The 16,518-nt window shown below is 42.0% G+C and overlaps 1 protein-coding gene across 1 annotated transcript in view; it reads left to right on the top strand.

Annotated features, from left to right (window-relative positions):
* Nucleotides 1-16,518, top strand: part of LOC308111973 (transmembrane protein 132C) — a 151,682-nt gene that overhangs the window by 105,090 nt on the left and 30,074 nt on the right. Inside the window, exon 4 of the mRNA XM_080467135.1 lies at nt 7,773-7,959. Coding sequence (XP_080323261.1) covers nt 7,773-7,959 — 187 coding nt within the window. The remainder of the gene's footprint in view (nt 1-7,772; nt 7,960-16,518) is intronic.

A 16,518-nucleotide genomic window follows, 5' to 3' on the forward strand; every position in this document is an offset into this window, starting at 1 on the left:
TTATAATAGTGCGTAATTAGTTGTATTGTTGATCAGTGTCATCATTGATTTAGTCAGTGGGTTCAGCTGAAGTTAGTGGAAGATCAACTGATGATGTTATTTTGCCATGTTTGAGTTTATCATGTACAAACAAGGATATCGATTTCTGATAATTCAACATAACACCTGTTTTTGAAAGAAACAATAAGTAGAAGCAGTAACAAAACAGCCGAGATAATTTCTTATTATTGTAAGTTAACGTGTAAGTTAATGTTTATTGAGGGCTGCAAATACTACAGTAACGGTACTGTGGTGACACGTAAACGCTAATCGACTACAGTGCAATAACCTATAGAGTGGTGAAACTAAACAAACGTATTGCCCAACACAGAAGTGCAAGCTCCTCAGGTCTGGACTCCGCTGTCTAGTCACACTTCAAGGAACAGTTGCACTCCTTTGAAGACGGCAGTGTCCGCATTGTGGACAGAGAAGACAGACGGTTTGAGAGACGGGTAAAAGAAGTAATTTATCTGAAAATGGAAAAAACTTTCTCTTAACAGAGGAAGAGGTTTACGCCACAATCTTTCCCTCATTTACATCATCTTTATTTATTCCCTGCCAAAGAAATTCAATAATCCAACTTCAAAGTGACCTTCTCTGAACCCCATGTGACCATGTGTGACTCCAATGACTACACTGAATGTTAGAGAACACAATTGAGTGTCAAGAGTCAGACCGTGAGCCCTATAGTCCATTAATCACATAGAAACATAAGGTCATTAGCATATGAAGCTTTACTGACACACTAAGAGACGAGCCAGCAAAGTCCAGGGTGAACTGAGGAAGCCACTTGGACGAGGAACGAAACGTTTTCCTGGACCAAGTTGACCTGAGTCAGTTTGTATTGTCTTACCTGGATAAAGGACATCGTGCAGAGACATTAATGAACAATAAGGATTTTTGCTGACTCTGCAATAAACACACACTCGCTGAAACATACTCGTAATAAACTTTCCCCTGATTTTCAGTAAATATTGCCTACATCTGCATGACATTGTGCTTTGGATAATTCAGTACGACCAGAAAATATTGAGAAATACTTGATCTACAAGTTGCAATACAAAGAAATTGAACCTGGAAATGACACTTTTTACAGCCCAGACAGGCCTTCTTTCTCTTTTTTTCTCTCCACCCCATGAGGCAGTGGACACAATGATGCTATCACATCAGGGGGAGATTAAACAAGGAGTGTCACAATGACACAGTGAGTTTGATAATGGGACAATAGAAGCTCTTTCAATTACAGCTCTTTCTCTGGAGAAATCGGCTGAGAAGGAAATTCTTCCAATAACTTGGCCCTGTCTCTGTTTATTCATTTTGACATTTAAATCTATCTTTCTTTAACCTTCTTGCTGTCCAGATTGAATAGCGCTCGAACATGCCCCCATCAAGATAAGATGGAGCTGAATCACCTCTGCAAAGAGCGTTCTAGACTGTGTAATTAGTAAAACCAGAGGCTGAACAAGAGAAGGTAAAGTCGGTTGATAACATATTCTGAAAGGGCAATGAAAGTATTATTTACGCATTGATAATGAATAACTAAAAATAAAAAAATTTTGTCATAGTGATTTTTTGTCACAAAAATGCCGTATTAGTTATATAAATGTTCTGCTTTCTATACATTAAACTCAACATGTGTCTTGGCGTTAGTGCGACCCTTAACAGAGTAAAACACCGGTTAATCTACAGGAAGTCATCCCAACTGCATTCTCCCAAAGAATTACATGAGTAGACTGATAATGTGTCATAGTTTGCAGTCACTCTTCACTTAAAGCTTCCAAAGTCCAACAAGCCCATTTCTAAAATATGCAGAGTTTGGAGGAGCGGCGGTGTGAGAGCCTGCTGTCACCAGTCGTCACATAATCGCATCTGGTATTTGTGACAACGATTGGCTTTACTCTGTGGCTTCGCTGTCATTTTGATGTGTAAAAAAGCTACGTGCCGCATCTTAAACAAATACATTATGATGCTAAACTATTCGCTTATGTTTCATTTGGTGTCAGTGCATGTCGCACAGATCTGCCGGTGTCATTGTGATTAATGGGCATCCCGAACATGCCTAAACAGCATCCTCTCAGCCATCTCCGCGCTATTCTCGGTGAGTCCGTCGTAAACTGTCTCCAGCAGCACCTTGTCAAGTCCGATTTCCTCCCGAGTCCGGTCTCTGGAGCCACAGGGCCAGCTGCTTCCAACTTTAGGGCCTGTTATCTACTTGCCTTTGGCTGCCCTCTGGCTGTGTCTGGCCTCAGATTTAGTCAAACCACAGCGAGCTTACAGATAATTATCAGGCTGAGGCCAGCTGTGTGGCACGCATCCACAGGCTCTTTGTTCCTAATTGAATTAGACCCCATGCTGGAAGTGACAGAGAAATGAGCAGTTTCCCCCAGCGAGTCATGTGATTAGCAGGTTTGGAGAGGGGAGGGTCGGCTCCGGATGGCACGCCGGTGTCGATGGCTGATGCCGCCGACTCGACGTCTGCGTCGCATCCATCCAGACACTGATGTTCCTGTCAGATTTCATTTGATGACGCGTGTCAATGCGGGTCAAGTACAGCGGACAGTCAGAAATGGACAGCTTCCAGGCTTTCAAAGGGAGTGTAAGAGCTCAAAATGTCGGTTTATTGTTCCCTCTTTTTTTTTTCTTTTTTTTGCCATCTGCTTTAAAACTTGTTCTTAGGCCCTGTGGCAGCTTTCGGATTCAAAAGTCCTCAGTAAAACATGCAATAAATAATCAATTTTCACCATGAAAATTTTTATTATTTATGCGTGAAGCACTTTGATGAATACCAACGTAAATCACAATCTCACTGATTGTCAATGTCCACAGGTTTGGTGTCCTATAAGCAAAGTGGTTTTCACAGAGGTCGCTTTTTCAAGTATAGAGACAGGTTTACATTAAAAATGAGCCATTTATCTTACAGACATGCAAATATGTGCAAAAACCTGAATTTCACTTCACTTTAAAGAAAATAAAGAATTTCATCCTATGAGATCAATATTTTGTTGTTCCTTAGTTTGACCCCAATAACAGAAATATGTCTTCTTCTCATTTCCTTCTCAGCTTTTGGCCCAACAAATTTCCATTAATGTACTGACCTTTCTACACTGTCTGGAGGAGATATAAACATTATTCTCTTTATTTTATAGAGAACTTATAGTGCACGTTTCATAATATTTCAAACAGAAAATCAGTTTGTATAGTAATACAGAAATACATAGTTTGTATTTCTGTACTGTATAATTTTGATAGTTCACGCAAAAAACGTTCATGCAAAAAGGACATACATCCTTGTAAGCGTGCATATTGAGTACAACTTTTTTTTTTCATTAGTTAATTCACTTTTACTTTTCATTTCAAAATCAGACAGTAGTTGTGACAACTGCTTACAAATGCATTTTGCAGCCTGTCATGAGCCTTTCAGTTCGAGCTTTAGACTGTCAGCCATTCTTTCTTGTAGATCACTTAATTATACTCTGTTCAAACTCTTCGCACATTTTCCTCGACGTTCAGAGGACAGTAACGACCACTTCAGAAGCTTCGCTTTGGAGTTTGCTGTCGATCAGGAGTGTCAAACATGAAGGTAGTGATGTCTTATTGTTTGCAAAGTAGCATTAATATCAAAGCCATCATGCCCTTTCCAAAATGTATAAGAGGCTGCACAGTGGTATAATGGTTAACACTCTCGTCTCTGGAGAAGGTGGTGGGTTTGAATTTGGGTTGGGCCTTTCTGTGTAGAGATGTACTAGATGCATAGAAGGACATTTTAAGACAAAATATGAACATCAAATGGAGAACGTCTCACTGGTTTTTATTTTTATAAATGTAAATATTTTCAAGAAGCCAGTAAAATGTACAATTGCTATTTGTTGTCATAGTGTTGGTTGGTTGTATGTGACCACTGAACTTAAGTATGTTTGAGGAACTTAAATATCCACAGTATATGATTCACCCTTCCTCTTAGCCATGCAGTGTTTCCTCTGTCACTTTGCTTTGCATAATTGAGTCGAGGCCCTGGTGTCACCTGTTGGATTCTCTTCATACTAAGTAAGACGTTGCACCACTCCTGTATCCAGATGAATTGTCCTCCAGGTCCTCTGCAGTTTCAGGTATTCTCTTTGCTTTTTATCTCCCACAGATAAAAAGTTTTACTCAAAACTTTTCTGTGTCCTTTGCGTCTTTTATTTTGACTTTCACAGTTTCCTCTAACTTTCTTTGCTCTGGCATTTCGGACACGAGCATTTCAAAGCTGGATGTCATCCAACTTTTTTTTGCATATAAGTCTGTCCTCCATATCGTACAATTTACCCGTCAATTCCCCAGCGAGAACGCAGTCCAAAAAAATGGCCAACGTGAAATGTGATAGTGTGAATGTCTTTATTTGTCTTCACGCTTGTCCTTGATCGCCGCTCAATGCTGTACCAAGATCTCATTTCCTCCCTCCGCTTGTCCTTGCTTTCATGTGGCTGTCAGGTCTTCTTTTGAAGTCGGATATTTCTGTCACAAAAGTGCTAAATTAGCAGCATGCCTTTCTGCTAAAATATAAAGGACTTTGTTCAATGTGCATTCTTGTTGCCTCAAAATTTTGTTGCAACTTTTATTGTGGGAGGACGTATGAAAACCTCATAAAAGTGTTCACAGCTGCTATCAAACCGGATCATACAAAGCAGGGACATTTCTCAAGACGACAAAAACTTAACAGCAAAACTTTTCTGACTTTTCTGACTTTTCTGGAGCTCTTTTATTTATTTTTTCTTGTGAGATCTGTAGGTGTCTCAGATCAGAGCATGTAGAGTCATTTACTGTCTTGGACCATTTTTACTTGTTGCCTGGAACCTGTCCGCAGTACAAATACACCAAGAAGTGGGACACACCGGCTGACACAGGGTGCGTGTGGCATTTGGTAATGTCACACGAGATTATAATGGAGCACTTAAAAGTTTATTTCTGGACGCCGGTGCATTATTAGTCCATGATTTTATTTGTCTGAACCTTGCAGCTTCACCTCTCTTTAAACGGAGGTAAGCATCTTTGCACAGCACTGTGGAACGGTTACGCCACGCCGTTGTAGAACAGCTCCAACAGCTCACTGGTCCAATTGGCAAGATGTTATGAAATGTGACAAAAGTGATTTGGTAATCATCTTAATTATTTATATACACCTCTGTTGGATGTGAAAATTGGGTTGTTGAGCTCAGCCGTGCAACAAATCTTTCATTCTCTCAGAGTGAAACTGAATAACATGAGAAATAGTGTCCTTTGTGTGTACAACAGAAGCGGATAAAACATTTTCTATTATTTATCCTTTTCCTTTATTTAGTTCTTTGTGTATAATTCAAGATGTTATACGTTTGTGTGTCGTCTTTCTAAGAGGGCCTATATATATATATAATCTCTCCTCCCCCGTGGCCTTCTTTTGTTTAGTTATAACCCTTCATTGAGTGAAAGACTATTTGTAGACTGTAAAAGTATTTTATATTTTCTCACAAATGAACATTGATAACATTCAGCTGAGGCATGTTTAAATAGTTGTGGTAATTGTTGAGGTGGGCTTTAACCACATGCTGCTGGAACAACCAAACTATTCCCTGTGAATGAGGGAGTGCATCAAACTTCTCAGTCCATTCCTCTCTGACATCCTCCTGGTCTGCTTGACACTGGTAGGTGGAGAGAGAGGCTGCCAATAATGTTTGATGTGCTCCACCAGCAAAGAGGAACTGGAGTCTGACCTGGAGACATCAAAATTGAAAATCTCGAGGAGGACGACCAAATACTTCTGCCTACACGACGGTGAAGTTGAAAAGGTGCAGCAGCAAGGAGCTGAAGTACCCAAAGTGCAGGGATTCAAAAACCTTGGCAGCAAACGGATAAAAGGAGGAACATCAGAGGTGATGGGGGGGGGGGGCAAGTCTGGCTGGAGGAACTGGAAGAAAATGGCAAGTGTGCTACGAGAGGGTGTCTGCGAAAATGAGTAGCGTGGTCCACAGCCTTATTGTACAGCATGGAGACAGTCTGTCTATCATCCATGCTGGAGAGATAAGTGCAGCAGAGATGGAAAAGAGCATGAGGGCATGCGGTCGTTCAAGAAGGTATAGAAACCTCTGGAGTGGATAACGTTACGAGAAGATGCAGAAATGTGAGGCTGAGACAGTTTGATCACGTGGGAATAAGAAGAAGAGAATACATTAGACTGGAGGTGATTGTAGGATGACAGGAATGGAGTTACCATGAAGGAGAAGAGGGCTACCAGAGAAGCAATGGTGGGACAACTTCAGGGAACATGCAGTGGCTCCGTTGGTAGAATGATCGATTTTTAATCGGAAGGTTGCAGGTTTGATTCCCCATTCCCCCCTGTCCACATGTCGAAGTGTCTTTGAGCATGCCACTGAACCCAAAACTGCACCTGCAGGTTTGCATGATAATGAGCGTTCATGCGATATAGAATAGTGTGTTTTAGTTTAAGAAATCCAGACTCGAAGTGTTGGATTGATGTTTTTGTGTCTTGAGATTTGTTCTTCCAAACAACAGCGCTCTTTCCCTACCAGTGGATTCACAATGTATAATGACATTAATGACATAACAGGACATTTTTGGTGAATTAATTGCAATTGATGACACACTTTTCATCTTTAAATATCTTTCATTTTGAATATGTAGACCATGAACGCAGTACATGAAATAATTCATCACAATCTTTTGCAATATGTGTATTGCACATATTGATTTGGTGATTATGATAAATTTGCGATATATTATGCAGTCCGACTGTGTAGCCTGAGTCCCATAAATAAGTCCTGGAATATCCCCCATCTACACTCTAGTTTTTTCCCCTACAACGGGTGAGAAATCTTCTTTTTGTATTTTCTGGATGCTCCACGTGGTCTCCTCTTCCCTCCAAACAAAGTGCCACGTGGATTTATTCAGCTCTCCTCGCCTCTGTCTCTCTCCCACGCCTTGCTCAAATGACATGATTCTGTTTTGTGGCAGTGCGCCACAGAGACCATGCATGAAATTTATTGGCCCCGAGTCCTGCCATTTGACACGCAAGACGTGGCTAACAGATCTTGTGCCATTTCCCATCTCCTCCAGCTCCTGTGTAAGGCTGACCTTTCCTGCCTCTAGGCTATATTTAAACCGCGAGCACCAGAGACTTATGGTGCCATGGGAAATTTTATTATCAGCGGTCTCCATTTATCTGACTTAATTCAGGGCGACCGTAGATTGTGCCGAAGCACACCGTATATTTACACTCCACTACCGCAAACAAGGGCATTGGTAACAAACCCGGCTATCAACAGCCTGGCGGGGGTGACGCCTGGTGAAGCATTCCTCTGAGCTGCTCTGATGGATAGAAAACATTTACTGTAGCCTCTATTTACAGGGCACAGAACCACTACTACAGTGTGAGATGAATGAATGGGAGAAAAAAAAGAAAAGAAAGTGAGATATTATTCCGTAAGGCACGGGTTTGACCACAGTCAAACACAACGGGACTTGACATTTTCAGAACTCTCAACTGGTAAAATGTCATAGATTTCAACCACAGAAACATTCATCAGCCTTTACCATTTGTCCTCGTTAGACCAGACAGTAGGATGGAATGTGCTCACGCGCACGCATGCACACTCACACACACACACACACACACACAAACACACACTTATTCTTTTTCAAACTCTCGCCCAGCCATCTGCTTAACCATTCACTGACACTTTTGTTTTCCTGCACATTGCTAGGTATGAGATGGGAGTTCAGCGGGTGCTCCAGGTGGATCTGAAAATGGAAAGCTTCCCAGAGCTGATGGGCAGCCGCTGGATGGCCTGGCAGGTGGAGTATCCAGCCAGTCGCGCCGCCACACAAGAGGCTGAGACGGAGATCCGACTGGCGCAGGAGGACCTGGCGGGCATCGTGCCCCTGGCAATGGTGAGTGAGGCCACTTACAGCTCAGTGCAGCTCCCACCTAGATGGCTGCACACTTATTACTATGAATGTGAAACAGTGCATCCTGATACTCTCAAACACCTTATTCTCAATTTAGAATTTGACACAGCACTTGCATAAACTGCACGGAAGAGGTCTATACGATCTGGTCTTTTGTTTTCAACAGATTTTTACAAATTGGCAGCAAAACACTAATTAAAATTGAACACATTGGTGGGAGACTTTAATATGCAGCATGTGGAGTTCATGAGCTTGATCAACTTTGTATGCATACAAATGAAATGACAACATTCTCTGACTATTGCTAAAGGACTTACTGGTAGAAATTAACTTTATGTAATCATGTTGTGTTTTTTACTGCTTTTTATCTTTTCTGTACTACGATTTATGTCAATACTTTTTTACGGTATTAGACTTTAATGAAATAGGCCATGTTAATTGCTTTTAGAAGCATTCAAAATGTATACATGTATGTATATCATTCTTTGTTTTGCCTTTTTTTTCCGTTTTTTAAATATATTGAGATTGTTAACAAAGCAATAGTACAGCTAATTAATTTGTATGAATATCAAATCAAATCAAACTTTATTTGTATAGCACTTTGCATCCAAAGGTTGTACAGAAATTCACGTAATATAAAAATAAAAACACACACACATACGTATGCACACGACCACACTGACGACCACATGACCGCACACACACACACACACACACACACGCACACACGCACGCACGCACGCACGCACACACATACACACACACACACACACACACACACACACACACACACACACACACACACACACACACACACACACACACACACACACACACGACCCCACAGGTCAGGTGCCCACACCGCGGTCAGTGAACCACAGTGCAGAGCTCCCACAGTGCAGTAGCCAGAACGGTCCTCAGGACGACGCCCCCCCCCACAGGCAGACCAGACTCAACTCCCGATGTGGAGCGCCCCCATGAGGAGACCCTGGGATAAAATAAATAAGAGCTTATATAATGAATCAATAAATGAGCTAAAACATTGGCTACATCAGAAAGAAAAGAAAGAATGAAAAGTAAGTGAAATAATCAACTAATTTAAAATAAATAGGAGCTTATAAAATTTATTGACAAATAAATTGAAAATCTGTGTGTGTGTGTTTGTGTGCGTGCGTGCGTGCGTGCGTGCGTGTGTGTGTGTGTGTGTGTGTGTGTGTGTGTGTGTGTGTATTGCAGAGTCAGTTTGTAGTCAGATTTGGAGATGTGTCAAGCTGTGGCGAAACCCTCATTGTTCATTAATGTCTCTGCATAATGTCCTTTGTCCAGGTAAGACAATACAAACTGACTCAGGTCAACTTGGTCCAGGAAAACGTTTCGTTCCTCGTCCAAGTTGCTTTCTCAGTTCACCCTGGACTAAGTTTGTTTTACTCAAGTAAAGGTTTGAGATTCTTTAGTCACCACTGCTGCCGAGATGCGGGTAAAAATGTAGGTCTGTACCTTCAAAGTGTGTTTAGGAGCCGGGCAGAAAAAGACCATCTGCAGATCCCAACAGGCTTCAGATGGAGTCTCGAAGCTGGATCTGGCCTCAGGGTAAGCCTAAAGCTGTGTGTCTACCTCAGCGAGGCAAAGGTAGTCTGTTGTTTGGATTAATTCCTGTAGAAGTTCACATAGAGAACTTTTCCCGCATCTTTGTAGCTCTGCTCGGCAAGCCGAAGAGCGTTGCCTCTGATAGAGATCAGGGAGATCCAGGTGAATAAATGACTGACATCAATTGTGTTGACTAAAGAGAATGACACGCTGTCGCATCAGCGCTGATTGCGAGCACAAAGATAGCATTCATTTCTATTTCTGTGCTTCTAATCTGCATGATACAGACCTTACTGTTGTGTCATTGTTATTCTCTAAGTATTGCCCTTAGCTGTGTAGATGATAGATGCCTGTGGGTGGCTGTTCCTGGATTCACAGAAACGTGAAGCATCCTCACCCACAGATCCATTCTCAGGATAATTGAAGCGATGTGTTTAATGCTTCAGTATTGTTCAACTTCCTTCTCTGGCTTCCCTTTCATGTCACTGATGCATCAACAGCCTGCTTCCCTTGCTCTAGGAATACATCATTTGCTCCCACACCTTCTGACAAAAAACTGCAGAGATTATTTGCATGATTATATAGCAAAAGCCCTGTTTGGGGGGAAAAAAACAACAACCAAAGAATATGCTTTTGCCTTTTCAACTGAAAGCCAACATTAAATAAACTCGTTACTTGGCTGATTGTATTTCATTTGATTAGAACAGCTTTAAAAGTAACAGCAATAGAGTCTGTTAGTTTTTCTAAAATGAATTTTGTGAATGAACAGGCAAGCTGTTTCCAATCAAACAGTTTAATAATAATCTAATCTGCTCATTTTTGCACAAATCAGAACGTTTGAGTCAGAAGTACCTCGGAGCTCATATGCATGTCACAAGACACTCGTCAGAGATTTGTTCCACAATCACAAGAACTGTCTAGTCTGATCATGTAAATTTGAGGTCGCTCCCTGACCTAACAATCGTTTTGAAACCATATGGAAAAGACTTATAGACAGATTTTTAAGTCATGCACATTGACTATCAGACTGTTTCTCAAAAAATACTCTTTTGAACGAGAGCTCAAATGTCAAGCAATATGTTTGCAAGACCCTGCAACTTGTGGAGAAACTGCAAGATATTTTGAAAAGTCCATCCATTTGTAACATGTTACATCCCATTGGAATAGGCGTGCGTGCGTGTGTTCAGTGGATGAACGAGGTTGATTTTGAATTTACCTTGCTGAGCTGTTCAGTTAAAATGTCTTGCCAATGACTCAGTGCAGCAGTTATCATCATGTTACTGAAAAGGACTGGCTTTACCGACCATATACCTTTTGACGCCATCACTTCAAACATTTCCATCGGGTTATTGAAGAGAAGTTGACTGGAGAAGTTTTCTCACTTAAGTTTGCTTAACTAGGAGGCTGCATAAGCATTCACTTTGCTTATCCACTTCATTTTGCATCTGTAGCACATAGAACTTCCTAAGGTGCACAGCATCTCCAGCCACCCCGTGGTGCAATACTTAACACACGGCACAAATGCTTATATATGTAGACATATTCAGAACTCATTAACTCTGTCTGTCTTCCTCTGTACTCCTCTCTCTCGCTTTCTCTCGCTCTCTCTCTCTCTCTCTCTCTCTCTCTCTCTCTCTCTCTCTCTGGCACACTCGCACACACACACACGCAAGCACATAAGGCTTTTGCAATCTGCATGCCCCAATATGAGAGAAGCACACAAGCGAGGAAGAGGAAGGCAGAATTAGATTACTTGGGATCACTGTGGCATGAAAAGGCCCACAGATAAGTTCCTCTCCCGCCTCCCTGCTACACTCCCCACTGATAGAAAAGAGGAAGTAAGGTAATGTAAGAGCAGTGCCGTCAACCTGTCTTTACACACACATACGCACACACATCACCCCCATCATCACCACCTTCCCTGCACAAGAGAAAACAAAGTCCAATTCCCACAGAAAGCTGGTTTCTGCTCACAGAGATGAATCAGCCAAATAAAAGTAGTCAAGGTGCGAATGGAGATGACTTATTTATGGTATGTGTAACAGGATATATGGTAATGTGGTTTGTTCGGGTACATAATGATTGTGAGACCAGAGTACGGATTGTAACCTCGTACAATAAAAGTGAAATGGCTTCCAAAGGCCAATAATACTTTGCAGAGCACAGCATGCAGCATGCATTCCTCGTGGACAAAATAGAGCTGGTCAATTCAATGCCTCAATAATGACTGATATTCAAGTTCAGATATAGCTTCATGTTCTCACCACTTCAGTTTCTGACTTTTACATGAATGCTGACTGTAACCGTGTCGTCCTTGAGAATAAATGACGTTCAATCTTGAAAACATCCCGGCACTTTTTTGTGAGCTGTTATGTACGAGGAAAAAAGAGCTGACCAGTCGGAATATGTGTCTCCACTTTTCTACAATATTCTAAGCTTTGCACAAAGAAGAGAGCAATGCAATCCTTTCCTTGGGTATCAGGTTACAAATATAAGATAAAAAGTAGCCGCCAAAATGTTCGCCTTCTCTTTTTGGTGCTTTTTCCGACTTTGATAAATACACACTGACTGCTCTCAATCACTCAGTTACTCAGGCTTTATGTAGCCCACAAAAGCAAGTAATAACTGCATTTTGTCCCCGATTTTTCAACCTGTCATTGTCATACACATCCAGCAGTGTACTCTATATAGGTAGCCTTTCACACACACAAAAAGTTCTATGCATTATGTATTGTCATACCGTCATATCAGAACAAGCCTCCATTTCTGTAGCAGTTGTCCTGAAGTGCCCCTTGTCTGTTTGATTGCCCCCCCTGCGGTTTACCCTCATTGCCTCTGTGCATCAATGAGCCTTGGCCACCCATGACTCTATCACTAGTTCTCAACTTGGCCTTCCTTGGACCACTTGTGATGCTGACACTTCAGGCTGGCAACACCCCACAGTTGCTGCAAATCCTTGTGTTTGCCCATGTATATATATCACATCGACATGGAGGACTCTTCCTGCTGTCTAACAGTCCAGCGCACCCCACTAACGGGAACTATGATCAAGAGATTATCGGCGTTCACTTCACCTCAAATAGGTTATGATGTGATGGCATATCGGTGTATTGACGTTTCCCTTTTGGCAAGTTTGAATCATTACTGATACATCACCCATAAACAGGCCAAACCGACATCCTGGGGGAGCTCCCACAATCATTTCTCTCCACAGGTTCAATTCTATTGTATTATTGAGTTGTCTGTTTGCCCCCTCTTTCATTGTATTTTAAAAATCTGTGCTTCCGAGAGATGAAGTAATGAGCTGAAGACGATTGAAAGCTGCCTAAAGCTGCAGCATTGGGTGTTGATCTTCAGAGGGCCCTACAGTAGCCCATTACAAATACCACATCACACAAACTAAATAATATTTCTTAATGGAGCTTTGAAAGAAATCTAATTGTTGAACCGCCTTTGTTGTCAGCTTTACTGTAAATCTAAGTTAAGATGAGCTGCATGCTTTTTAATGTAGTCTCTTTGGTGCCAATATTGGTGCTGACGCATTTTTCTTTTCTTTTTTGACTGTGAGGGTGAGTAGAGGGGCTTGTTATGATCAGTGGCATTTAACGGTAATCCAAGGTTACAGATGAAAGAGAGAACAGGCAAGTGGAGAAAAGGAGTGTTATCAGAACTAGTAGAGAGGGAGGAAACACACAGGGTTCTTCTCAAATCTTTTTTAATCAAGTTAAGAGGGGAAACATCACAGAGCACGCTGAAGGCATCTGTTGACACAACAGCTTCTCTAGAAAGTCTTTTCATCTGTAATTAGCACTAATTAGTCTAATAAGCCAGACTGGATTTCTTTTCTAATGTAAAGCTGAGGTAATTGTGTCCCGAGCACAAATAATCTCATAAAGCGAACGAAGATCCAGAACTGACCATGTCTCCAAAGGTTGTAATGCAATAAAGCTAATGACTATTAGTAATGGGAAGCTTATTTTGGATTTGATCACATTTATGGGCTATTACTTCAATGGCTCCTCAAACCCATTCCCTGCTCATTTATGGGATGTTCTGAATTATTGCGCCCTTGCTGGAATTGATTATTATAAAAAGGTCTTTTTATTACATTAGCCCAGCCAAGTGATAGGCTGTGCCACGGGTGACACTTCTGGGAAAGCACTGACATTGGTTTGAAAGATGAGCCCTCTTTTTTTTTCCCCCCGCTCCCTTTGAAGAGGACTCCTCCTGTGTATTGTCACAGACCCACCTGCATTGGGGAGGCTCAGAGCGCCGCATGCCACTTTGTCACCAATTTCGTACTGTGAAGCAGGAGTTCTGCAAATGCAGCAATTATTTCAAAAGCAGAAAATGAAAAGAGTACTCAAAGTTTGAGTCGGTTTGGAGCAAGGAAATTCCTCAGAACTGTAATACCCCTCGGCTGTCCCAGCTTGTCTCCTCTTTACCTGCCGATGTATTGCTGTATATTTTTCTGTTTGCACCAGACAAATATACATTAATGTGTTAACGATGTAGAATAATTGGCTCTGTTGTCAGCCTCTGCCTCATGCGCTGCCTTTTTGAGAGTTGTGTGTGTTTTTTTGGGTCATCTTGAGATGGATCTTAAAGGCAGTAATTGGATGCCTGAGCAAATTCCTCTTTCACAGTAGGAGGCTGGTCCATTATCTTTTACCATCGTGAAGTAATATGCTCCTGTCCAGGCTGCCCTCATCATCATTACCCATGCTGTGGATGCCTGGTGATGGAGAGGGAGCAGGAGGACAGGGCATACATCATATCTGGACTCATCAGTCTTCCTGTTGCAGCCAAGGCACCAAACTGTGTTCACTCACACGAGCGTTCGCAGGCATAGAGATGAGGAGAAATGAAAGCACCCGTTTGTATTCACGTGCTGCCCCAATGTATTGTTAAACAATACATCATCACCCCGGCCTTCTCTGGCCACTTCTGCTCTCACATGATAAAGCCATCTATCAACATCTTCCAATGAATGTTTCATTTTACTCCTTTCGATTCCATTCCTCCTGTTGCTTTGCACATCTTTTCTGCCAGGCCAGTGAAATCCGGAGAACAATTTATCAAACACATAGTTAGACGTGCAGACACGAGCACTTACGTGCCCGCTAATCCCACAGAAATGCATCATGGGTGCAGGTATTATCATGCAAGTTGTTTATCAAAAGACCTTTGCATTGTGCACTGTGCATCAGTGACCTAATTTGAATCATTTAATAGGCTTTATCATCTCCATTCCACTTATGCGGAGTCCCACTTGCTTGCCCCTACTGTTTTAATGGAATGGGGGGGGGAGAAAAACACTGCATTTTTTCCACATAGCATGAGTCATACAGTTTACAATAAGGGGCTGATGGATGGACCCCAAGTGAGCAATCCATTAGCATCCACCACAGCTCAGAGGCTGATGATGAAGTGGTAGCACTAATTGAGGCTGCAGCCGTCTGCACATGTGCCACACTGCATGCAATGCTGTTGACGGCTACAGATCGTGACGAATGCAGAATTCAGAACATGAATTTTTTTTTAGATGAACTTAACATTTTCTGTTTCCAATGACTCATTTGTCATCCGAGGATGTAAAAAATATTCAGAAGACTGACAGGCATTCTCTCAGTGACTCGTTAAATGAGTCGGTGAACTACCTTACATTTTTATGCCACAGGTTGAATGCCATTTTTTGAGAAATTTGTCAAGTGGTACCAAAGAAATCTTTTTCTAATTTGGAAATTTGAAAGAATGTGAGTGTGATGGATTTGTTACCTTTAACTTGCGTTTATTTCAGTGAAATCACAACATTTTCATCCTCCGTTTAATAAAAACAAACTTTTCCCAATGACTTTGAAAGCTTTTCTAGAAGTAAGGTCAAACAACTTGTTTACTGGGCCACTGCAATCCTTTGAAGATGACCCAGCATTACATAACTCTTGGACCAAACATTTATGCGACAGTTTATTCTGTTATGCTTACAGAAAATTGTTAAGACCTGAACCCTGTGGAACCACTTATATTCTGGTTCCTCTAATAGAATACTGTGAACCTTCATCCTTGTCACTGTAGTTCTCTCAGTTTTCCTAACTCTGTCAGTTGTGGTGGAGGAAAAAAGTTTGCAAAAGCAAAAAAGAGAACATTTTATATATAGGAATGAACTGAACAGCCCAATCCAGACTGAAAGATCAATCACACAGTGACACATGTCAGTACCACACGTAATTGTTAACATCCCACTTCACATTCTGGCCAAGTTCTATTCATCCCGCCTTTAATCCCTACCCACTGAGGTTTGAGAGGAATGTGTGTATTTTTTTTTAAGCAGTAATGGACTCTACAATGGAGCTGACCTTTGCGCCTGCTGAGAGAGGTCTGTGTCCGGAGGGCAGCTAAGCCAAGCTAAGCCAAGCTAAGCTGGCAGTATGGATCTCGATCAGAGACGGGTGAAGGAATCAGACAGAGATCAGGGGGTCATCCCTCCACAGGCGTCGTTGGCTGTTGGTGAAGAACTCTTCATCGATCGGCTGTGTGTGATAGATATTGAACTGAAATTGAGCAGACTGGCGCAGGCAGGGTTGTTTCCCTGCCTTCTGGCCTCTGGGCGTTTACTGAATGGGCGAGCAGCGGGGGCACTAGCGAGGCAATGCTATATCAGTCACAACATCTATCAAAGCACCCACCAGTCACCTCCCCTGAGCCCCCTGCTGATCGCTCTCTCACTTTTGGCAAGCAGAGAGCGGGTTTCGTCCCTGGTGCCCTTGATTCTTTCAGAGCTGAGTCTGACGGTTGTTGAAATCCATCAGGGACACCCTCCCACCTCCCCCCTGACCCACTGATCCAGATGTATTGCAGGTATAGTATTCATGAGAATTGCAGAGGATTTGTCTTACAAACCTAAAATTAAAATACCTCCACCGTCAGCCATGTTTTATTCACAAGCTCCATTTC

This window comes from Lipophrys pholis (genome assembly GCF_963383615.2).
Source record: "Lipophrys pholis genome assembly, chromosome: 7".
Taxonomy (NCBI): Eukaryota; Metazoa; Chordata; class Actinopteri; order Blenniiformes; family Blenniidae; genus Lipophrys; species Lipophrys pholis.